This window comes from Syngnathoides biaculeatus, chromosome 17 (genome assembly GCF_019802595.1).
Source record: "Syngnathoides biaculeatus isolate LvHL_M chromosome 17, ASM1980259v1, whole genome shotgun sequence".
Classification (NCBI taxonomy): domain Eukaryota; kingdom Metazoa; phylum Chordata; class Actinopteri; order Syngnathiformes; family Syngnathidae; genus Syngnathoides; species Syngnathoides biaculeatus.
Window position 1 is genome coordinate 3340168 of NC_084656.1, and position 25513 is coordinate 3365680.

General features: G+C 40.1%; 1 protein-coding gene across 2 annotated transcripts in view; it reads right to left on the reverse strand.

Annotated features, from left to right (window-relative positions):
• Window positions 1-2180: 2180 nt before the first annotated feature.
• zer1 (zyg-11 related, cell cycle regulator) overlaps window positions 2181-25513 on the reverse strand; it is a 48551-nt gene continuing 25218 nt past the window's right edge. The window contains exons 9-16 of one of the 2 annotated variants that reach the window (XM_061801313.1): window positions 19129-19344; window positions 11977-12018; window positions 9903-10022; window positions 5635-5750; window positions 5178-5366; window positions 3941-4038; window positions 3448-3550; window positions 2181-3320 (exon numbers count right to left, since the gene is read on the reverse strand). In XM_061801313.1, coding sequence (XP_061657297.1) covers window positions 3233-3320; window positions 3448-3550; window positions 3941-4038; window positions 5178-5366; window positions 5635-5750; window positions 9903-10022; window positions 11977-12018; window positions 19129-19344 — 972 coding nt within the window. In that variant the 3' untranslated portion in view covers window positions 2181-3232. The remainder of the gene's footprint in view (window positions 3321-3447; window positions 3551-3940; window positions 4039-5177; window positions 5367-5634; window positions 5751-9902; window positions 10023-11976; window positions 12019-19128; window positions 19345-25513) is intronic. The other variant, XM_061801314.1, reaches the window with a different exon arrangement.

Genomic DNA, 25513 nt, shown 5'->3' on the forward strand with positions numbered 1-25513 from the left:
GTAAATCTGAATTTTTCCTGTCCCTGTTCTGAAAAAAAATTGAAAAAAATTTGACTAACTGTACCAATTTTCTTCCAAAATCCAGGAGGATGGTATTTTAAATAAAAAAATGTTGGTGAAACAGCTGTGATTAGTCTTTTTTCCCCCAAAATTAAGCATTAAAACAATTACATTCCAAGAGTGGTGATTCCATCATTTTTGCCAGGGGTTGTATAGTTAAAGTCAAAGAGAACTCAGAGACGCAATACTGGTTAGTTTATACAGGGAACCACGTCCTGCTGCACAAACTGTGGTGTATTTCCGTTAAATTATCATCTCAACTACTATGACTCAGGTTCCAATAGTATTAATGCAAATATTGACTTGATTGGTATGGAACTTGAGGAGCGAGGATTGTTTCATTGCTGCACGTAAGTAGTAACTCCCATTTGTGCCTGACTGTGAGCACATTTTAAATGAAAATATGATTAATTATGGTCATTAGTTGAAAGTCTTTTCTTTTTTTACATCTCCATGTATCGTATGTGGGGGCTGAGACTGACTTCCAAGCAGCTCAGGGTGTACTTTGCCTTTTGTCCAAAGTCTACCAAGATAGGCTCCAGCTCACCAACAGTCCAATGAGAAGCACTTTAGAAAAGTGGATTTTAGGGTGTACAGAAAAAAAAGATAATGATCTGAAATCTTATAATCCTTTCCACGTGAGGAAAAAAAAAAACAATTATAATTCAGGGAATATATTTCACTTTTACTCCTTGCAAACACTGAAATGATGAACAGAATTGAATAAATGCTAAGTTTTGTAAAATGAAAATGTACAATAGGTTGTATCAGTTTTCCAACAATATAATAATCTTATGAATGTATTAAATGTTACTGCGAATGTATTTACCTAGAATTAACAAATCTTTTACTTAATCAGTAGTGACTACATACGCAGTATTTAACAAACTTGATATGATACAGAAGGCAACAGTCACACCAGTCTGATTCTTCCAAATTACTTTGAAAGTTTTGAGGTGGCCATTAAAATTTGTAGATTTTGGTAGATCCGCACTGTGTATATATTAGCAACATTTTGCTGATTCATATTCAGAAAGTTTCTGCGAAGTTTCAATTTCTTACGCTTTTAATGGAAGACATCACTTTTGACTCTTGGAAATTTTAAGTGAATGCAGCGGAATGTCCTGACTAAACTTAAGTATGTATTGAAAACACTGTTCAATACACTTTTAAGTTAGGGTTATTATATTTGTGTGATTTTGTGGAAGCAGCATTATAATGTCAGAATTTATAAAAAAATAAAAAGCTTAACAGCAACGTGGTGATAAGGCCATAAGAAAAACGTGTGACAACTTATGAAGAACACAACCATGTATTTTCTATAGGGCTTATCCTCTTCAGGGTCACAGGAGAGCTGAACCCTATCCCAGCTTACTTCAAGTAAATGGTAGGCTGCACCTTGGACTGGTTGCTAGTCAGTCACACATTGACTGACGACCCATTTACTTTAACACTGTTACTGAACAGAACATAATGCCTGCACCAAAGTCAGGTGTATATACCACGGTACCATCAGACAGAACAAAATGTAAAACTTTACTGTTCGAAAGATGAAAACTTTACATTGACGAAAACAAAAATATTAGGGAAAGCTTGCTAAAAAAATTATGTCGATTAGAGTGGATTTAGTTTAAAACATCAATATTGTAAAGAATCACAGCTGTGAAAGCTCAGCCATGTAAGGTGCCATGCTAACCTGTGATAACAGACAGGACTGAATTATCGTACTCTTTCCCTCAACTCTATGGTTGCCACACATTACTAACAGAAATTTTAAATCAATTATTTTCCTTGTCATAGTTGTTTTTTTTTAATGAAAATGGTTTGACTGAAGTGACAGCAGCAATAATAATAAACAAAAAGAAAAGCTAAGTTTCTTTGAACATTAACATGTTCCATGAATCCAACATGTCATTAGTTGGTAGTTGTTTTTAGAGAAAAATCTTAAATCTGACAAAAATTTGATTTTTGAACGCAGACACAAAAGGTAAGATGTTATGTGAATATGAAGATAATCAACCTTACTGTGCTAACGGTAAATGTGGGACCTGTACATTCTACTCACATGGGGTAAATTAACATATAAATTAAATAATATAATGCAATCACACCCTCCTTGATTGTGGTTCCCCCAACCTCTTTATTATTCTTGTTATCCATTGATACTGGGGTATAGTGACAGTTTGTTACTTTGGAACACGCCGTGTAGACATTTCCTGAAGCCCGCAAGATTTCATATCAACTACTTGACAATGTGATTTGCCAGTTGTGTGTGTGTGAAACTGTGAAAGAGAACATAGTACTAGTGTTGTAGTAATTGTGAATGATTTGTCACCTTTCATATCTAAAGGGAAGCGTGCACACTTTTTACCACCCACAGTCAAGTGAATGAAAATGTATAAAAGATAGCATTCAATTCTAAAATCTGGATGCTCAGGGAGGTTGTGCTAAAGCTAAATGATCCTTTATAGACCACTGATTGTTAACCTACAGTTGTGTGATTGAATATCCACTGAACATTTGCCAGCCCAACCTAAATTTAAATAGAGGGTACAACCTCAGGGGTTTACAGTTATATTTATAAAACACACAGAGTAAAAGGAAGGGATCAACAATATTTACATATATAACAAAAAGTCTATCTGCAGAGTCTTCCCTCCAGCGAACGTCAGCCGACTTGCGTACTGGCTCATATTCACTGTGCATGTGAACACAGCTCAGTGAGCTCCTGGGAGAGGGTGGCCACCTCATACAGGTGTTGTACAACACCACATCACTAAGTTTAACCCCCACCATGGTCTATGCCACACGGTTATAGTTGTGTGTTGCTGAGTGTGTCTGTTTCCTTCCACTGAGAATAAAGCCTCAATCCAGCTGCTATCTTCAATCAAGAAATATTTCACAAAACACTCACTGAGCGATAACAGTCACTCACCCTAACAACCCCCATCCCAACAGAGGAGATGCTTATGAGCAGCCCAGGCAAAAATAGCATGCCCCACGTCTTAATCCCTAAATGTCACATTATGTTTGTGCCCAAACTGCTGTGAAAAGGGTCGGCGCAGTAAAACTAATCACGATAAAAAGAAAAATGCACACATTGATCCTTGTGGTGACGGGAAGCTTTAGCTTGGTTTGCGTGATGTTTGCCAGATATTGAGGCTCAGGCGTGTCAACCTCTTTGTCCATAGTTTATCTCCTGTGCATGATTTGTTTCCATAGGGTCTTCCTTGAAGTTCTCACACTGCTCCATTACTTTCCTGAAACAAAGGTTGAAATATATACATGCCTGCAAAGATCTTTTTAATTGTGCAATCTAATGCAAAGGAACTCTAATTTTATTTACAATATTTTTAATAATGATGAAAAAAAAGTTGTCAGTCTTACTGGGCCATGTCCTTAGTCTCGGGCTGCGAACTTTCCAGCTCCAAAACTCTCTCCAGAAGGCTAATTCCTCCTTCCTTAATGAGAAGGGGACAATACTTGCTTGCTGGACAAGAAAACATGAGCAAAGACGGGAAGAATGTAAGGATTATACCTGATACCAAAGAATTTATGTACGAAACCACTAGGTGAGGACAAAAACAAGCACAGTAAAGCGAAACATCAGAACATAATTTTTATTTAATACGCAATAATAGCATTATGTATACAGTAGAACAAAAAGATTAAAAATAGGTTAAAGATTGTGAGTGTGACTGCTGACATTGTGTATATGTATCCATCCATCCATTATCTGAGCATATTGACAAACAACCATTCGCACTCACAATCATACTACCTTAGGGCAATTTAGGGTCTCCAATTAATGCATATTTTTGGGATGTGGGAGGAAATATATCATTATTTTGACACAATGGCTAAGCCTTAAGATACTCACGGTAAACTGACACCAAGTTGTACAGAGCCCATGTAGCCCAGTGTTGACTAACCGGAGCGATACTTTGAGGCAGAAGTCGCAAGATGGGTTCAAATGACCTAAGGGAATATACAATTTTAAACAGAGGAAACCCCATGACAGCCATGCAGCTAGTAAACTGAGTATTATTGTAAAATCAGGGTGATTTTTTTTCCTTTTTCTTTGCTCCTGTGCTCCTTATCACAAGTCAATTTATTCATTATTGAAGCAAGTATTAAGTACTTTACATTAAAAAAAACTACCTTTGGAAATAATTTGATGGTACGTGGTTTATAATGAGGAGGTTTGTCTGTGCCCCAATCATTTCCAGAATAACCCGAGATCATCTAGTTCAGGGGTGTGCAGGTGTGCAATGTATCGATCGCCGAGGCAGTTTTGGTTGATCGTGTGAACACGTGCCAAAAAAAAAAAAAAAAAGTCAGCCCATCATACATCTTTTCGCTTGATTCAGGTGTGGCCAATACATCCATTGCACGTGTCGATTGATTGCCAGTTGTTTTGACCAATCGTAGTCTCTTTTGACATAATATATGTCACTGTGCGCACATCATGACGTGTTCTAGTGGTTAGCTTCCCATTTCCTGTCTGTCTCTTGCTTTCTTCACAGGACCCCCCAGCCACCCCCCCCAGGTAGATCGTGAGAGCTTGGCTGCTTAAAAAAGTAGATCTTGGGACAAAAAAGATTGGGCACCCCTGAGCTAGTCAATTGCCTGAATACCTTTTGTCAGAATCAGATTTATTGGCCAAGTATGTAACAACACAAGCAATTTCTCTCCGGCTGTTGGTGCCGACCTGGTATGACATTCATGTTGAGTACTGAGAAGAACAAACAAACTAACAAGAATGAAGAACAATATATGTGAGCACATAAGCACTAAAGCCAATGTTCATGCTCAAAGTTCAGAGAATTTTTTTTTTTTTTTGCCAACCTGCCTCTACATTTGAGACCGCCATCTTAACAGTTGATTCTACAGTTTGCTTCCTCTAACACTTAGCAGTGAACAATATTACAGACTACTTAGGGTTATCGGGGTTTAATCTCAAAAGGTTTTGAAAATTACAGTCCAGTCTATGATGAAAATATTTCCATTGATAATTATTCTTCCATCATTCATGTGTTTTCAACTATATCATACAACTATAAAAAAAATTCTAAAATAAGTGTTGAATAATATATTCATGGTGACGAACAAGTCACCTATAGTTGATGTTGCGACGTGAGCTGACGTCCCAGCTCTGGATCGCATCCCACATCTTGTCCATCACCGTGTCTCTTAATGGCTCTTCCATTGACCAAAGCTCTGGTCCATCAAACATGATGTGGGAAAGCACGCCACATGCATTGTATGACACTTCAATCCCATCCGCCTTACTGTCTAGTAGATTGCTGCCAAGTAAGAGTGGGGAAAATAGACAATAATATTATGTAATTGGTTAGAAATGTTAACATTTGCATGGTGGAATTATAGCACTGGGTACCATTCCTGACAACATAAACTCTATGTATCCTTTGCCTTCCCATTGTCAAATGTAATAAAGTTATCAATAAAAATATTTGGACTTTTTTCTTTTCTTTCAACAGGAATTTGTACTTCTATGTGTAAAAAGGCGAACTGACTCCTCTTTGTGCCTCACTGGCTTCAATAGTGTGTTACCTGAAAACAGAGATGAACTGTGGTGTCACCAGCATTGGTCGTAGAGCTTTGACTTCAGCAACATTACCCAGTAACCCCAGCATGTTGCGATGCAGCTCCTGTTTATCAGGAAACTCCTAGAATAAAGATTTTTTAAAAGAGAGAAGCTTTAACTACACAGAAGAAATCTAACAACAAAAAAAGATACTTTAGTGGAAAAAAGAGCACGCCGACAGCTAGTTAGCACATCTGCCTCACAGTTCTAAGGACCTGGGTTCGAATCTGGCCTCCCCTGTGTAGAGTTGAGATGTTCTCTCCATACATGTGTGTATTTTCCCCGAGTACTTTGGTTGCCTTCCACATCCCAAAGACATGCATCGTGGGTGAACTGAAGTCTAAATTGTGAATATAACTACAAATGGTTGTGTAGCATGTAGCCTGCAATTGGGTGGTGACCAGTTCCAAGGAAAAGACCCACATAGGCACTAGCACGGTCGCAACCCAAGTGAGGTTAGAAGGTATGGAAAATGGATGTTAAGGTGGATGGGGGAAGAGAGTATTTTCACAACCACAAATCGTGCAAGTCGTCCCACTTAAAAACATGAGAGGTAAATTTCATCATAGATACACTTCTGTGTATCTACAGTGTGGCCTTGCCCATTCGTGGTTCACCGTTCACGGCCCTGCATATTCGTGGATTTGCTACACATACTATCATGCATAGCACTTCATACGTCTAGTCTCACAACATTTACAGATTTTTGAACTTGTTGATGACTTAATGAGCGCTGTCCATTTTGGAAAAAAAAAATCTGACTTTTAAGTACACCTTATGGTAAAAATAGGGTACATATCATACATAGGTATTTTAACACTGCATCAATTATGGGGGTGGGGGGAAGGAACCTAACCCCCCGCGAATAACGAGGGAACACTATGTTGATTTCAATTTTTCATTTCCAGCTTGTCCACCTTACAACATAGGATTGAAAATAAGTAGTTTTTTTACCTTCACAAAACCTAATAAAAAGTACCACATTTTCCAGACTATAAGGCACACCTAAAAGCCTTTAATTTTCTCAAAAGTCGACAGTGTACCTTACAATCCGGTGTGCCTTATATATTAATCAATATTGAGCCTTTAGTGCAGCTCCATCTAATGGATGCAGAACGTACACTCATATATGTTTGGCACAGTTTTACGTCAGATGCCCTTACTGACGCAACACTCTGCATTTATCCGAGCTTGGGACCGGCCGACAGGTAGCACAATAATGTGCTGCCCAACGGGCTGCAGATAATCAAAAAGAAGCAAACAAATAACAGCACAGCACAAAAGATACACAATTTACATACTACCTACTCTATGTTAAAGTTAAGGTAAAATGAAAGCAATCACAATAAACACAGTCAGCACATAAGGTACACAAATCACATACTACCCTGTCACTCACATTTAAAAAGTGTACGGGTGTGGTCAGTCATGCTCGCAGATATAGCTGCGAGTGTGATTAGGGATGGAATCTCTAGACCTTAAAATAACTTACTGGATTAATATAACATAACTGTAAATTAAAAATAAAATAAACAAATAACTAAAACAGAAAACAAAAATTTCAAACTCAGAAATGATAATTTCCAATTTTAACTGATATTAGTAGAACATGATATAAAACGGTATTCAAAATTTTTCATCAATAAAAATTCTTGATCTGACAAACTTTATCTGAAGAAAAGTTAAATGCACTGGCCTGTCAAGGAATGAACACGAATTGTCTGTACCCGCTATGTATTGAAGATACTGAATGTTTAGTTCAACATAATTGGCGTTAGTGGTAAAAAGCTAGTGATACATTGTAAGAAACATTCCTGTCGGCACTCGTGATGTAATGTTGTAATCTAGCGTAATTTACGGCGGTATTGATATTGTCAATCCATTAATGAAAGCTAACAGTAGATGGTCTATATCTTCCTAAGCATTAAGAGGGGAAAAGTTTTACAATTTCAAGGTAATGCGTACCACGGGGAAAATGACTGTTAGAACTGAGATCAAGTCAAAGTAAATCAAAATCTCATACATATTATAGTTAGCGGGGCGGGTGGGGGGCACGGGCACTAAGCTGCTATAAATAGGAGGCCGGCTTGCTAGAACGCGCCTTCATGTGCATGCGCTCGATGTATTGGCCACACCTGACTCAAGCGACGAGGTGGATGATAGTCAAACGTCTTTTTTTTTTTTTTTTTTTCGAGCACGCCGTCACACGATCAACCAAAACTGCCTCGCGATCGACGCATTGAGCACCCCTGGTGTATTTGAATTTCCTTTGACATGGCTCAATATGTTGATGACTTTCAACCTAAATGCGATCACAGTACATGAAGAAGCTCTGAACATGTGCTTTTGGCATCACAGGCATACTCTGTACGGTTAACTTGCATTTCCTGTTTACAGGTGAAGACTGATTGTTTAGGAGCAGGCTTGTTTAGTTCACAACGTTTATGAAATAAACAAATTAATGTCAAGACTACAATTTTACGCACGTGAGTTTTCATGCTCGACAGTGCAGATTTGAAAGCGCGAAAGCATGCGGTCGCGCTCGTCAAATGTGAGTGACTGTAACTAAACAAAGCCAACAATGAACTTTAAATTTGAAAGGTTGCTTGCAGCGTTGTTTAATTTTTTTTTAACCCACAATGATATCCCCGTCTGTTTTCCTTGGTGTAAAACTGAATTATTGCTTGCAGAACATCTTTAGCAAAGCATGTTGAAAGCTAAATGATGTTCCCAAAAAGTTTTAAGGTTAATGTCATGTTGCCTCCTATATTTAAAATACAGAATTAGCTTTTTGTGGACTGTATTGTCTGTGCTTTCATCCTCGATCAGGCTGTACCAAAGAGGGATTTTAATATTAGACACCATCTCATCCTGTACTTTCATTTTGGCTTCAAACCAGACCATTTTTACTCAAAAAAGAGAAAATCTCATCCAATTTCACCACTTTTTCTTCTATTATTCACATACCCCGACATTCATTAAAGCAACAGAACTTTTTTTTTTTTTTTTTTAATTTTACCATTATTGAGAGTAAACACCAGCAGCATGCTCTACGTAGCCCAGACTATGTGGGTGGACAGTGTTTGTAATTATGAGTCTACCCCTTTAAGAGCCGAAGGGAGGCGGAGTCAGATAAACTAGCAGAAGACCTGCTTCAGTGTTAAAAACAAAAGAGAGAAAGTCAGGTTGTGGTTCGCTGCGCTGGATTGGTTTTCATGTGCGGTGAGAATGTCTATGTATTTCTACTCGTAACGAATTTTATGCGCATGATTGTTAGTGCTTGACTGTGCAGATTTGTGAGCGCGAAGGCACGCAGTCGCGCTTGTCAAATGTGAGTGACTGTACTACGTGTGTTCAAAATATAATGGATGTGGCGATTTAAAGGATACGTGGATGGAGGGGATTCAAAAAACAATGGCCCTCACTAGTAGTTCAAGGTTGAGTCGACGATTGATGTTAGGTCCTCGTTGTATACTCTACGTAGGTAATAACGTCAGCGTACTAGGCTAACTTGAGCCGACCAGCTTCAACGCGAACGATACAGCACCAATTTGGGTACTAAGATAAGACTTGTGAAATTTCCTAAGTTCTCACGGCCGTCGTCGTATAAGTTATGAAGTTACTCACGTTCAAAGAGTCTTCAACATCCACGAACTGATCACAAACGCGTCTCGCTGTTAGCAAGCTAAGCTAAGGAATACTAGGCCGATAAGCAAGTTTAAGTTGGCGTTTCCACTCGCCCATCTTCTTATTGGTACTCACTATCCTCATTGAATACGATACGTAGATTTTGCAGGACGTGTAGATTCTAGGGTTTGATGTTTTCCTCCTCGGTAAATATTGGAAAACAGATGCTTTCGTTGTTAGCGGTCCAAGCTCGGCTAACTTAGGCCGCGCTGCTTCGACGCGAACGATACAACTCCAATTTGGTACTAAGGTTGCACAGATGGTGGTTTTAGTCCACTGAAGTCGTTGCCAGGAGCGTCCCACGTCGAGTAATCACACCATTAGGTCCTCTTCCAAGAAGATATACATTATTTTAAAATCCTACAATGTCATTATGGGTTTTTTTCTTACATTCTGTCACTCTCAGTGTACCTCTGATGAAAACGACGGACCTCTCATCTTTTTAAGTGGGACAACTTGCACAGTCGGCGGCTGTCCACAATTTTCAAAAGACTTTTACCTTTACTTTTTTTCTTAACTTTGGAATACATTTGACAAAAAAACTCACTTTAAGACAGTCCAAAAAGAGACTCATTCCATCACAATTAAGGAACATCTGACAGTTGTCTGGTGTCTCATCAGTAATATTCCACAGAGCACTCCAAGAAAATTCCATCACCTGGTCACACTGATTACAAACAGACATGCAATTCCAGAATGAATACATTATTTATTAAATTTACTACCACATGATATTGATTTTCTATTAAATTAATATGTAATCCCAAACATTTGAATCATACAGTGAAGAAAATAACTATTTGAACAGTCTCCTATATTGCAAGTTCTCCCACTTAGAAATCATGGAGGGGTCTGAAATTTTCATCATAGGTGCATGTCCACTCTGAGAGGGATAATCTAAAAAGAAAAATTCAGAAATCACAATGTATGATTTTTTTAACGATTTATTTGTGTGATACAGCTGCAAGTAAGTATTTGAACACCTATCTATCAACTAGAATTCTGAAACTCAAAGACCCGTTAGTCCGCCTTTAAAAGTCCACCTCCACTCCATGGATTATCCTGAATCAGATGCACCTGTGTGATTGTCGTTAGATGCATAAAGACACCTGTCCACCCCAAACAATCAGTAAGACTCAAACTTGTCACATGGCCAAGACCACAAAGCTGTCCAAAAACACCAGAGACAAAATTTTACAACTCCACACGGCTGGAAAGGGCTACGGAGAAATTGCCAAGCAGCTTGGTGAAAAAAGGTCCACTGTTGGAGCAATCATTAGAAAACGGAAGAAGCTAAACATGACGGTCAAGATCAATTGGAGTGGAGCCCCATGCAAGATATCACCTCGTACCCCACTCAATGATCCTTAGAAAGGTGAGGAATCAGCCCAGGACTAAACAAGAGGACTTGGTCAATGAACTGAAAAGAGGTGGGACCACTGTTTCCAAGGTGACTGTTGGTAATACACTAAGACGTCATGGTTTGAAATCATGCATGGCACAGAAGGTTACCCTGCTTAAACCAGCACATGTCAAGGCGCATCTTAAATTTGCGAATGACCATTTGGATGATACCGAGGCGTCATGGGAGAAAGTGTTGTGGTTAGATGAGACCAAAATGAAACTTTTTGGTCATAATTCCACTAACCGTGGTTGGAGGAAGACGAATGATGAGTTCCATCCCAAGAACACCATCCCTAGTGTGAAGCATGGGGGTGGTAGCATCATGCTATGGGGGTGTTTTTTCTGCACATGGGACAGGACGACTGCAATGTATTAAGGAGAGGATGATCGCGGCCATGTATTGTGAGATTTGGGGGAACAACCGCTTTCCCTCAGTCAGAGCATTGAAGATGGGTCGTGGCTGGGTCTTTCAACATGACAATGACCCAAAGCACGGATCTAGAAAAACCAAGGAGTGGGTCCGTAAGAAGAATATTAAGGTTCTGGTGTGGCTCAGCCAGTCTCCAGACCTCAACTCAATTGAAAATCTAAAAAAGATCTGTGTAGAGGAGTGGGCCAAAATCTCTCCTGCAGTGTGTGCAAACCTGGTGAACAACTACAGGAAACGTTTGACCTCTGTAATTGCAAATAAAGGCTACTGTACCAAATATTGACATTGGTGGTCTCTAGCCAGTCTCCAGACCCAAACCCAATAGAAAATCTTTGGAGGGAGTTGAAACTCTGTGTTTCTTAGCGACAGCCTAGAAACCTGTCTGATCTCTGGAGGAGTGGTCCAAAATCCCTCCTGCAGTGTGTACAAACCTGGTGAACAACTACAAGAAATCTTTGACCTCTGTAATTGCAAATAAAGGCTACTGTACCAAATATTGACATTGGTGGTCTCGGGTGTTCAATACTTATTTACAGCTGTATCACACAAATAAATCGTTAAAGAATCATACATTGTGATTTCTGGAGTTTTCTTTTTAGATTATCTCTCTCACAGTGGACATGCACCTACGATGAAAATTTCAAACCCCTCCATGATTTCTAAGTGGGAGAACTTAGGAAGAAGAATATAGTAGGGTGTTCAAATACTTATTTTCTTCACTGTACTTAGGTATCCAAGGAATATCTCAACTTCTCAAAGATCCAGAATCCGTCACAAGGTAACTCACCATTTGATCTTGCAGCTTTTTCCTTATTAAGTTCAACATTGTCTGAAAACAAAGGATAAGAATTAAAAATGTTTCACAATTTAAAAAATGTATCACCATCTAGGGACAACCAATATTAATTGTATTTTCCAGAACAACTAACTATTGCCGTCAAGTGACGCAGAGAGTCAGGCTAGCAAAACAGAATAAAGAACAAAAAACTATTTCAGATTACCCACTTCCACATTCTGCATTGTTTCATCGTGCGTGATAAGGAACAGGTTACAAACCCTAATTCCAATGAAGTCATCGGCATTTAATTTTTGACCTTGCCACTTAGGGGTGCAGTGATGCCTTCTTCTCAGACTCTTCTGATTATATTATGGATTGTACAAAATGAAATACCAACATTACTTGGCACTCTGCATTGAGAAACGTTTTTAAACAGTTGGGAGTATTTGCGCAGCAGGGTGGGGCGATTGGTTCGAGCATCTGCCTTACAGTTCTAATGACCGGGGTTTCAAATCCCGGCCCGCCTGTGTAGAGTTTGTATGTCCTCACCATGTCTGCATGTGTTTTCTCAAGACACTCCGGTTTCCTCCCACATCCTAAAAACATGCATTAATTGGAGACTCCAAATTGCCCTTAGGTGTGAGTGTGGCTGTTTTTTGTCTCTATGTGCCTTGCTTGCCCTCTCCTTTTTTTTGTCAGTCACCTCCATCCTCATCATCCTGCTACCAATATACTCACACTCTTATGATATTATGTGTCCAGACTGTCTAAAAGTCTGCTCTCTCTAACTTTGTCTCAAAAACATTGAACCTTCGCTATCCCTATGATGAAGGTGGCTCCCAGAGATCTTCATCTTCATTTCTGCCATCTCTTTCTTTCTGCTGTATCTTCAGTGCCACTGTCTAGAAATTCATACATCTTGGCTCAACTCACCAATGTCTTATAAACTTTGCACTTCATCCTAACAGAGACGCGTGTGTCACAAAGAACATTCGACACATTCCTCTACCTGTTATAACCTGCCCAGAATATTTCTTCAGTTCCTTATTACACACACACACCATTGCTCCGGAATATCTCTTCTCCCTATAGTGTCAGTCTTCCCCCTAGACCCCTCTCATTCATGTACATACAGTGGGTACAAAAAGTATTCACCCCCCCTTAAAATTTTTCACTCTTTTATTGCAGCCATTTGCAAAACTTATTTGTTCATTTCTTTCTTCATTAATGTACACACAGGACCACACTGACAGAAAAAAATGAATTGTTGAACTTTTTGCAATTTTATTACAAAAATGTATTGAGACCCTTTGCGGAGTATTTAGTAGAACACACCTTTTGAGCTCATAGAGCTCGTGCACGTGACGTCACTATTTTCACGGCGCCATATTGCCGGTCGAAAAGAGCTCCTCAACAGTTTGGGGGACATTGAATCGGCGCAGAATATTCACAATGGCCAAGACTTGTTGTGCTGTTGGTTATTACAACAGACGAGACAGATATATAAAGAGATCATTCTATGGAATACCAGCTGAAAAGACGTGAAAACATCGATGGATTTCGGCAATTAAACGGGATGGATGGTGCCCAACCAAATACACGACTGTGTATCGATCACTTCACTTCAGGTAGGAATTATTCTTCTCAATTTCAAATTCCCAAGAAGTATTTATAATTTCAAGTTGGCTCATTTGAGAACAAAGTGTTTAAAAAAAAAAAAAAAAAACGACAGGGAGTCGTCTCCAACGTACACGAAGCGTGTTGCAGCCATACATTAATCTTCTGTAAACCTCTCCCCGACAGACTTTTTTATTTTTTTTAAATATGCATTGTTCTTAAATGAGTCCAATGCGTATTTAAAAAAAGAAAATAAACTGTCGGTCACATATAGGTTTACCGATGTTCAACGTGTGCCTTTGCGTGCAGTTTTGAAAATGTACTGCAATTCTTCTCAAAGTCAGATGTGTTGCTACGGCTGATTGTGGCTAGGACGCCACAAGGTGGAGTTTCTTCAGCATTTTTGGTCACTTGCAGTCGCCGTTTTTACTTTTCCTTTTCGTAACAAGGAACACAGTAACCAACAATGGCAACCGTGCGACAGTTTATACTTGACCAAATGGACTTAAATGACCATTGACCATTTTGTTTGTCTTGAGTTTGTTGTTGACTTGATGCCCGACCAATTATTATTAAATATATTATAGATTATTCGTAAACTCGCTGTAGGAGTCTCACCATGCCACACCATCTGCATATCTGTTGTTGATCAACACTAGCCCCTCGTACCTGTGTTGTATTTGCATCACTTGCATAATTAACTTTGTTGCAGATTTTGCATAACTAATCACTTTAAACTGGATACATTTTTTGGGAGTCTTAACATCCTTTGCACAACAGTCGCTACCCTGGACAATTGCTCTATTAGACATTTGAACTGCTCTAAATGCGAGGGGATTCTGTATCCTTTGCACAATTGTTGAAAAAAATGTCTTCCATCATTGCCAGATTACAAGCAACCTTTATTGGTCCGTGCCTGGTACCATAATGTCCTGATGTCTCAAAAGTATTCTCTGTCAATTGACTGCCTGTCTGTTGTCGTACTCAATATTTATGTCGTACTAGGACAGCTCCAACTAATGTAGACAAATTCCTTATGTGTTGTTGAGCTATTTGGGCAATAAAGATGAGTCTGAGTCTGAGATGATATGTTTACGCTTCATGATACACTGTAAAACTGATCATCATTGAGAATTGATGTGGAGCAGGAAGGAACGTCATCATAGCATCTGACAAAAACGCAATAATGAGAGATGATCTCCACGTCTTCCTCAGCGCAGCAACCTTTTTTGATGTGTGCGCGGCAAGCTACGCAGAGCTGCTGTATGGTGCAATATTGAGGTCACGTAGTGCAATGCGGGCATTGTCAAGATAGCTGGAGTACGAAGTGGCCTTAATTTTTTGGGGTTTGATGAAACAAGTTTTCACACCTGGATTTGCATATCCTCTCCAATTCTGTCAGGTTGAATGGTGAACGTTGGTGGGCAGCTATTTTCAGGTCTCTCCAGAGATGCTCAGCTGGGTTAAAGTCAGGTCTCTGGCTTGGCCATTCAAGAACACTCACGGAGCTGTTCTGAAGTCACTCCGTTATTTTCCCTGTGTGTTTAGAATCATTGTGTTCTTCGAAGGTGAGCCTTCGCCCCAGTCTGAGGTCCTGAGCACTCCGAAGAAGGTTTTTGTCCAGGATATCCCTGTACTTTGTTGCATTTATCTTTCCTTTGATCATCCTATCCGTGGGGCTGAAAAACACCCCCACAGAATGATGCCGCTGCCACCAAGCTTCACTCTTGGGACTATATTGAACAGGTGATGAGCAGTGGCTGGTTTTCTCCACAGATACTGCTTAGAATTTAGGCCAAAAAGTGTTATCTTAGTCGAATCAGACCAGAGACTCTTATTCTACACATTTTTCAGGAATCCTTCAGGTGTTTTTCAGAAAACTCCATGGGAGCTTTCATGTCTCTTACAACTGGTGGAGGACTGCAGTGATAGTTGACTTTCTAGAATGGTCTCCCGGCTACATCTCTGGACCTCAGCCACAATGATCTCTGGGTTCTTCTTTACTCAGACGTTCAGTGAGGATCGCTGAATGATCCAATGTTGACTGATTATGATAAAAACAATCCACCTGTATGTAATCAAGTCTCTGTATAAATCCACCTGTTCTGTGATAGTCTCAGGGTTCGGTTTAAAATACAGAGCGCATTATGAAGACCAAGGAACACACCAGGCAGGTCCGAGATACCGTTGTGGAGAAGTTTAAAGTCGAATTTGGATACAAAAATATTTCCCAAGCTTTAAACATCTGAAGGAGCACTGTGCAAGGAACCATATTGAAAAGGAAGGAGTATCAGACCACTGCAAATCTACCAAGACCTGGCCGTCCCTCTAAAGTTTCCCCTCGAATAAGGAGAAGACTGATCAGAGACGCAGCCAAGAGGCCCATGATCACTCTGGATGAACTGCTGAGATCTACAGCTGAGATGTCAATAGGACAACAATCAGTCGTACACTGCACAAATCTGCCCTTTCTGGAAAAGTGGCAAGAAGAAAGACCTTTCTATCCGTAAAATGTCTCGTTTGAAGTTTGCCACAAGCCACCTGGGAGACACAACAAACGTGGAAAAAGGTACTCTGGTCAGATGAAACCAAAATTAAACTTTTTGGCCACAATGCAAAAGGATATGTTTGGCGTAAAAGCAACACAGCTAATCACCCGGAACACACCATCACCACTGTCAAACATGGTGGTGGCAGCCTCATGGTTTGAGCCTGCTTTTCTTCAACAGGGACAGGGAAGATGGTTAAAATTGATGGGAAGATGAATGGAGCCAAATACAAGACGATTTTGGAAGAAAACCTGTTGGAGTCTGCAAAAGACCTGAGACAGGGATGGAGATTTATCTTCCAACAGGACAATGATCCAAAACATAAAGCCAAATCTAAAATGGAATGGTTCACAAATAAATGTATCCAAGTGTTAGAATGGCCAAGTCAGAATCCAGACCTGAATCCAATCAAGAATCTGTGGGCAGAGCTGGAAAATGTTCGCCAACCAACCTCACTGAGCTCGAGCTGTTTTTTAAGGAAGAATGGGCAAGAATTTCAGTCTCTCGGTGTGCAAAACAGATAAGAAACATACCCAAAGTGACTTGCAGCTGTAATTGCAGCAAAAAAGGTGGCGCTACAAAGTATTAATGCAAGGGGGCCGAATAATATTGCACGCCCCGCATTTCAGGTATTTATTTGTTTAAAAAAAAGTTTAAAAGGTCCAATAAATTTAGTTCCACTTCACGATTGTGTCCCACTTGCTGTTGATTGTTGACAAAAAATTAAAATTTTATATCTTCATGTTTGAAGCCTGAAATGTGGCGAAAGTTTGAAAAGTTCAAAGGGGCCGAATAGTTTCACAAGGCATTGTAATGAGTGTCGTAGCAAAGGATCTGAATACTTATGGCTGGGTTACATTTGAGTTTATATTTTCAATCTACAAAGTAAAAATGAACAAGTTTTTTTCTTTCAATATGGGGTGCTGTGTGAACATTAATGAGGACAAAAAATGAACAAATTATTTTATCAAATGACTGCACTATAATAAGGAGAAAAAAAATTGAAAGGGGTCTGAATACTTTTGGTAGTCACTCTAGATTCTGTCGTTGGCTAATCTTCATTCCGCTTCTTTCCACTGCATGAGTCCACTTTTTTAACTGTTCCTTCACCTGCTCCCTTGTTTCACTGCAGATGTCATCTGCGAACAACATGGTCCATGGGAATTCCAGTCTAACATCATCTGTCAGCATATTCATCACTACTGGAAACAGGAAGGAAGGGTCTCAGGGCAGATCCCTGATGAAGTCCAGCCTCCGCATTAAAATCCTCTCTCAAGGCTACAGCACACTTCATTCCTTCTCTGCCGCCCTCATACATGTCCTGTACTATTCGAACATATTGTATTTCTTTGTACCTCTAGACCTCTGCATGCAATTCCACAGTTCCTCTTTGTGTACTATGTCAAAGGCTTTCCCTAGATCTAAAAAGAACTTTCTGACTTTCTCTGTACTTTTCCGTCAACACCCTCAAGGCAAAATAATGCATCTGTGGTACTCTTTTGAGGCATGAAACCATACTGTTGCTTTCAAATAAATCTGTCCTGAGTCTAGCCTCCACTACTCTTTCCCATAACTTCATGTGGCTCAATTTTATTCATCAACAGCTCTGCATATTACCCTAGATCTTAAAAATAGGCATCATCACATGTTTCCTCCATTCCGCAAGCATCTTTATTCATGCTAGAAGTCTGTTGAACAAGCTGATCAAAAATCCACAGCCACCTCACCTTGATGGTACCATACCTCCATGAGTGTATCATCAGGACCAACAGCCTTTCCATTTTTCATCCTTTGGAGTGCCTTGCCCCTTTCCCCAAGCTAATTAATACCACTTCCTGGTCCACCTCACTTGCATCTCCTACTCTTTCTCATTCATCAACTTCATTACTCTATAGTTCCCACACCTCTGCAAGTCACTCTTATTCTGAAAAATGGGCATGAACAGTTTTCCTCCATTCGTCAGGTATCCTCTCGCCCACTAGAATTCTGGTGAAGTGGTTGGTCCAAACCTCCACACTATGTAACACTATGTTCCTGCCTCTTCTGGAAAAAAAGTGTTCACTACAGCCATTTCCATCCTTTTAGCAAAGCCTATCATCATCTGTCTCTCCAAGTTCCTTGCCTGAATGCCAAATTTACCCATTACTTCTTCAGCACCCCTGTGTCCTTCACCAAGATGACTTTTACAATCTCCACAAATCATGACTCTCTGTCTGGAACGCTCAGAACTACTTCATCTAGCTCCTTCCAGAATTTTTATTTCACCTTACGGTCACATCTTACCTGTGAGGCATCACCAGTCATCACAAAATACGTAACCCACAGTTTTAAAGTTTCAGTCAAAATCAATCATTATCACTCTTTTCACCTCAAAGACATTCATAACTAAGTCTTCTTAAAAATAACTTCAACTACATTTCTCTTCCCATCTACACCATGGTAAAATAATTTCAACCCCTAAATGTCTTCCACCTGCTCACCTGGATAAACAATATATCAACATTTCTCTGAATCATCATCAATATACTCCCAATCTTTTCTTATCAGAGTCCCAACATTCAACCCCCAAATTCAGTACAAGGCTCTGGCTTTCCTCTTCTCTTTCTGCCCAAGAACCCACTTTCCACCTCTCCTTTGTCTTTGACCTAATATCCTGAGTAAAAACCACAAAATCTCACAGGAATAATTTTTTGGGAAAAAAATTCCATCTATTAGTTATCCGAGTCACTTATCCTTACAAGCGGGAGTACTGGAGTCTAACCCAGCTATCTTTGATGAGGAGGTGGGGTACACCCTGAACTAGTTGCCAGCCAATCACAGGACACATGGAAAAAAAGAACCATTCACACTCACAATTACACCTATGGAAAGTTTAGTCATCAATTAACCCATCATGGATGTTTTTGCGATGTGGGAGGAAACTGGAGTACCTGGAGAAGGTTAGGCACAGGGAGAACATGCAAACTACAAGTTAAACACTTTATCTTAATGTTACCTTAACAAATCCCATCTTTCCCACAGCTTCCTTATGGTGGTTGTCAACTTGGCAGACTAAAGCATTGCAGAGGTGCACAGCAATTCTCTGGATAGATTCATCCTGCCTTGCTGGCCTCAGGATATTCAGCAGCAGCTGGTTGACCCGGCTATACTGAAACTCCAGCTCCTCAGGAATACTGAAGTTGCACAGAGTCAAGCAGCAATTCCTTTGCACCTTGTGTGGATATGTGGGTAGGAGAGAAAGGAGTATTAAACTTAACTTAGTGTAACATAATGATGTACACTTATTCTCACAGTTATTATTTGCCCATTGAAGATTAATTCATGATAGCCAATCAGATCACGTAAACAAATGACACAGATAACATCGCTAGAGAATATTGACAAGTTCTCATCAGTATCTTGTTTCCTAATTTGTCAAGAACAGTTGCACACAAAAAGGTTTCAGTACAGTTGTTTACTTGTATATGTGTTTATACAAATTAAAACAACCTCTAGTTCCTCTCTGAGGTACGCCTGGGCTAATCGTGGGTATAAAATCTCATGCCATAAGTCTAAATGTGTGTTCGTATGACAACTAAACTTAAAAAATTAAAAATTGATTTTCAATGTCTTCCACTATTATTCCCATAGTGAGGGGTGACAGCAGCATTGTCTTCAGGAATAAGGTACCCCAGCTTTCCAGCTGTCGTTTTGAAAAAACATTAACTCATCACCTAACTACCTTTATAAATGCCAAACTGGTGTAATTGAGTCGCTTATAAAAGTGATTCAAAACAAGGGTACCACACTATCATCTGGGGTACCGTGTGAAATTTATCAATTTCACTTTGTGAGAAATCTATTGTTTATTCATTACAAATGTGTATTTTACCATCTAATCTATGCCAGCAACATATAAGAGGCAGAACAATGAAATACTCTTTCACTAGATGGAAAAAGGTACAGTAAACTAGGGGTGGGCGATAAATCAATTTGTATCACAACAGACACATGATCAATAAATAGAAAATACGTTCAAAAAACTGTTCAACAGAAACAAATCTGAAAAAAATTGACAGAGGCTTTCGGCTCACTTAATTTTTCTTCTTGGGTTCTTCTTGCGAGGAAGTTATCATTTCTGATATTATTCAGGGGAAAGCGTGAAGCTAGGAAGAGAATTGAGATCCACCCTTAGTCTCTACTCTCTTTTTCGGGAGTCCAGTCAGAAGACCATTAGAGTAGTCAAGTCTACTAGAGATAAAAGTATGGATGAGGTTCTCCTGGTATGATTGATACACGCAAACCGTCATTCTAGATTTGATTTGATTTGACTATTGAAAGTCAGGTCGGAATCTATCAGAACACCAAGGTGGCTTTGCTTTTTAAAGATAGTTAATCCAGGTATTTACGAACAGCAATCCTTTTTTTCTTCATTGCCAAAAACAATTCTCTGTTTTGTTGTGGTTTGGTTGAAGGAAATGTTGGCTCATCCAGTTATCTGCTTTAGTGAGTGGCACATCACCTCAATTGAACTGTAGTCACCTGGAGACACTGATACATAAAACTGTGTGTCATCTGCATAGCCATAACAGTCAAAACTAAAGTTCTGGAAAATTGGCTCAAATATTATAGACGGTCTGAAAGGGATGGGTCCGAGAAATGACCCTTGAGGGTCCGCATATGTGTAGGCAAGTCATAACGCAATATGTTTTCACATTCACAGTCACATTGAAACAAAAATAATTACACCACAACAAATAGAATACAATAACTAGCAAATAATAAATAATAATCAGAAATAAGGATGGAAATAGCTGTAGTGGACACTTTTTTCCAGAAAAGGCAGGAACATGTGGTGTGACCCACAAGAGCGGAGGTAGAAGGACTCAGGTGGATTACATTTTGTGCGGACGATGTAATCTGAAGGAGGTTACTGACTGTAAGGTAGCGGCTGGGGGGAGTGGAGCTCAACAGCATAGGATGGTGGTGTGTAGGAAGACTCTGTTGGTGGGTAGGAAGATTGAGAAGACAAAGCTAGAGCAGAGAACCATGTGGTGGAAGATGAGAAAGGAAGAATGTTGTGCGGCACCAGAACAGTGGTGAGGTGTCCCATAGGTGTGACAGAAGAATTCAAGGTGGAGGTGGGACTGCATCAGGGATCAGATCTGAGCCCCTTCCTTTTTGCTGTGGTAATGGATAGGCGACAGATAAGGTTAGACTGGAATCCCCTTGGACCATGATATTCGCAGATGACATTGTAACCTGCAGGGAAAGCAGGGAGCAGGTGCAGGAACAATTAGAAAGATGAAGGCATGCGCTGGAAAGGAGAAAAATGAAGATTAGCCGAAGTAAAACAGAATATATGGGTATGAATGACAGGGGTGGACGGGGAAGAGTGAGGCTCCAGGGAGAAGGGATAGCGAGGACAGAAGACTTCAAATACTTGGAGTCCAGAGCAATGGTGAGTGTGGTAAGGAAGTAAAGAAACGGGTCCAAGCAGGTTGGAACAGCTGGCGGAAGGTATCTGGTGCGTTATGTGACAGAAGAGTCTCTACTCAGATGAAGGGCAAAGTTTATAAAACAGTGGTGAGGCCGGCCATGATGTACGGATTAGACGGTGGCACTGAAGAGACAACAGGGAGCAAAGCTGGAGGTGGTGAAAATGAAAATGTTGAGGTTCTCACTAGGAGTGAGCAGGTTGGATAGGATTAGAAATTAGCTCATTATAGGGACAGCCAAAGTTGGATGTTTCGGAGACAAGGTTTGAGAGAGAGCAGACTTCGATGGTTTGGACATGTGCAGAGGCAAGAGTGAGTATCTTGGTAGAAGTGTGCTGAGGATGGAGCTGCCAGGGAAAAGGGCGAGAGGAAGACCAAAGAGAAGCTTGATGGATGTTGGGAGGGAAGGCATGAGGGTACAATGTTTGGATGCTACCAGACCTCTCTCACTGGTACGATTTGGAGAAGAACTTTTCTCGAGGCTCCGTCAATTAAACAAGTGGTTAAGTGAAATGTGTACTGCACTAACAGTGAGTTTCATTGATAATTTCTCCGCTTTATGTGGGCGCAGACATCATTTATAATCAAGAGGGACACCTCTAGAAGCAATCACAGAAAACAAGTGAACGCACATTAGACTTTGTGACGTTATAATCTGTATAGTGTCTAGGATTACAACTAATGTATTTTACCATCTGAGGAGCTCACGGTCAAGCTTGCTGTAACAACTGTTCATAGAGTACTGTTATGGCAGCACCCTATCAACAAAATGTGAGGGGTACACCTTATAATACAAAGAAAACATGGTTTGGATTTTAAAAATTTACATGAAAATAACAATGTTTGTTGCCAAGCAACTAGTCCACTTTGGAAGAAAGTAGTGTCCCAGAAATACACCCAAGAAGGTTAAATTTAGATCTGAAGTAGCATTTTAGAAAAGTTTATTTTAAATCTGCAGACTGTATATGACAACAATTATCCCTGATTTTTCATTATTGTGTAATACCTATTTTTTTTAAACCAGTTAAGGTAATTGATGTCTCCAGGATGTACTGACACATTTGTACTGTATGTTATTGATATTTTAGTTCTGTGTTGAGCTTGTGTTCCCCACAAATGGACTGCTCTTACGATACAAAACAGATTTTTTATTTATTTATTTTTTGAAGAATCAAGGATAACAGTTGCGTTAACTACATGTTGAGGTGACACTTTAAAATAAAATCTTAATTCATCCTTTTTTCTCCGGGTTGTAAATTTTTATTGGTAAAAAATATATGTATTGATTTCGCAAAAAGCCAAACAATAAACTGTGTATCTACCTCTAACCATTCAGACAACAGAATGTCAAGGCCTCCTCCAAATATATAAACTTAGTGTTCAATTAAACAGGCACAGATTTTACATAGAGTAAGTAAAATTGTGAGATGAGATCATCATACCTTCATATTTGTATTTATGTGACATTTGTCTCAGGTTATGTGCCTTGGCTCAATAAAAGTTGGAAAACTGTGGGTTGCACACACTACTGAAAAAATGTAATACACCAGATGCAGCATGGAAAACTTTACAAACATCAGAACTTTCAAAGGACAATCCTTCTTTCTTTTGTCTTTTCACGGTATTGAAGGTCCTCAATGCACCTTTTTGCTAATATTATTCAGTTTTTTATGCAGAATTCAAATCTGAAATCAGTTATGAAGGAAACATTTTTGTTTTTCGATTATCGAAACAAAAAGTATCGCTCATTGCTGGATTCGCCGAAGAAAGACGACAACAGAGCGGAAATACCTGACAAGGGGAGTGACGTCAGAATCAGTGAGAACATTACGGTGCCCTTCCGACTACAAAACGAGAATGACGATGGATTTCGCGGTAATTTGAGCGATGAACATGAATCTGATGGGTCCCAAGAAGACGGTGAAGAATACAAGCTTTAGAAAGGCGTTGAAGGTCATCAATTTCAGCCAGTTAGACAGCACACACGTGCAAAATACCTGGCAATGAAGGGGGCAACCCAGCTAGGAGGAAATGCTCCTTTTGGAAACAAGGGACTGGTAAGTAGGAACCGCCAAGGTTTTGTAAAAAATGGTCCAAATAATGTATTTTAGGTACCAAATCATTCTTTGGACTGTGGGTAATGAAAACAATAACTTTTTTTTTTAATTACCTATTAATATTGTTGGTCTACGTGCTCAAAAGTACAAGAAAACCACATGCAAAAAATTAAGTGTTTTTTTTGCAAAAACATGAAAAAATTTGTCCTAGTTTGTTTAATGCTATAAAATGAGTATTCTGTCAGTTTCTGTGTTTTAACTTTTCATTCGCGTCATACATTAATACATCAGATGATAAATTATCCCATGCTTTTATGAAGCATTATTCAAAACCCAACAAAAAATGGGTTACATGTATAATTTCCTTTAAGTTCCATCCATCCATTTTCTTCGCCACTTATCCTCACGAAGATTGCAGGGAGTGGTGGAGCCTATCCCAGCTGTCAATGGGCAGGAGGTGGGGTACACCCTGAACGGGTTGCCAGCCAATCGCAGGGCACATTGAGACAAACAGCCACACTCACAATCACACCTTGGGGCAATTTACAGTGTCCAATTAATATTGCATGTTTTTGGGATGTGGGAGGAAACCGTAGTGCCCGGAGGAAACCCACGCAGGCACGGGGAGAACATGCAAACTCAACACAGGTGGGTCCGGGATTGAACCCGGGACCTCAGAACTGTGAGGCCAACGCTTTACCAGGTGAGTCACCATGCTGCCTCCCTTAAGTTTGTCTATGAAAACTAAGCAAAAAGTAGACTTCCTTCAAGGTCCACTGTCATGAAATGCATGATTTTTAGTATGTATTTAGTGAAAAAAAGGCAGGCGGAATGGACCCGTCCATTTTTTCACCCCAGACCATGATTTTGACCATGAAAATTCTCTTGAGGGATTTGTTTGTGACATTAACAGCAGCAGCGCACTCAAGCTGGCTCATCTGTTTATACTAGTTTTAGCTGCTGGAAGGTAGCTCGTTGTTCCTTCGTGTTAGCCAAAATGTCGGCTCGTTGTATTGCTGGATATTGTTCGAATACTTGGGAGGATGGATTTACTCTTCATACTTTAAAAAAAAAAACTCACTTAGTCGTCAAAAATGGATTGCACAGGTCCAAAGGACAAGAGCTTCGTTGGCTCCAAATGACAGGGAGGTGTCTATAGAGATACTAAAAAATACAAACAAAAAAAAAAACAATAGTTTGGGTGGGGGGGACGTAATCCTCTCATAATGTAACAAAAGATCCGCGTACGTAAGTCAGGGGTGCTAAATATGTCGATGTACGCGTCAGACGGCTTCCACACAGCAGTGGCAGAAGGACGGCCTCCTCACGGCCTTGTGGATTGCTGCTGGCCTTGTGCATCACCACGGCCTTGTGGATGCCGCAAGGCTGGCCCGGCGTTAGCCCTGACGCGACGCAGAGGTGAATCGGGCGGGGAGGTGGTTTGACTGGGCTCTCCCCCCGCCGGCTACCGATGGCTGCGCACCCCACTTCGACACTTCCGCCAGCGATGGCTTGCTCGCCGGCGATGGCTTCCACGTTGGCCCCGACGGGAAGATGGTTTGGCTGCATGCGGGAGGAGAAAGGAGCTCCCCCCCGCCTGGCATGGGTCCTCCTGAGTACACTACATACTGTCGGGGGGTCTGTTGTTAGTTAGAAGTGATCCGCGTATCATCAAAATATGGCTTAAAATGATAGGGTAATATTGACCAGGTCATTTCACTCGATTGTGAAATGTTCTCTTCTTCAAAAAGAGCATCCGTGTTTCATAGCAAGTTGCCACTACGCATTTTCAATAGCAAAGTTCCCGGTGTAACATGTGCTGATGACGTTGCAGGCAATATGGCGA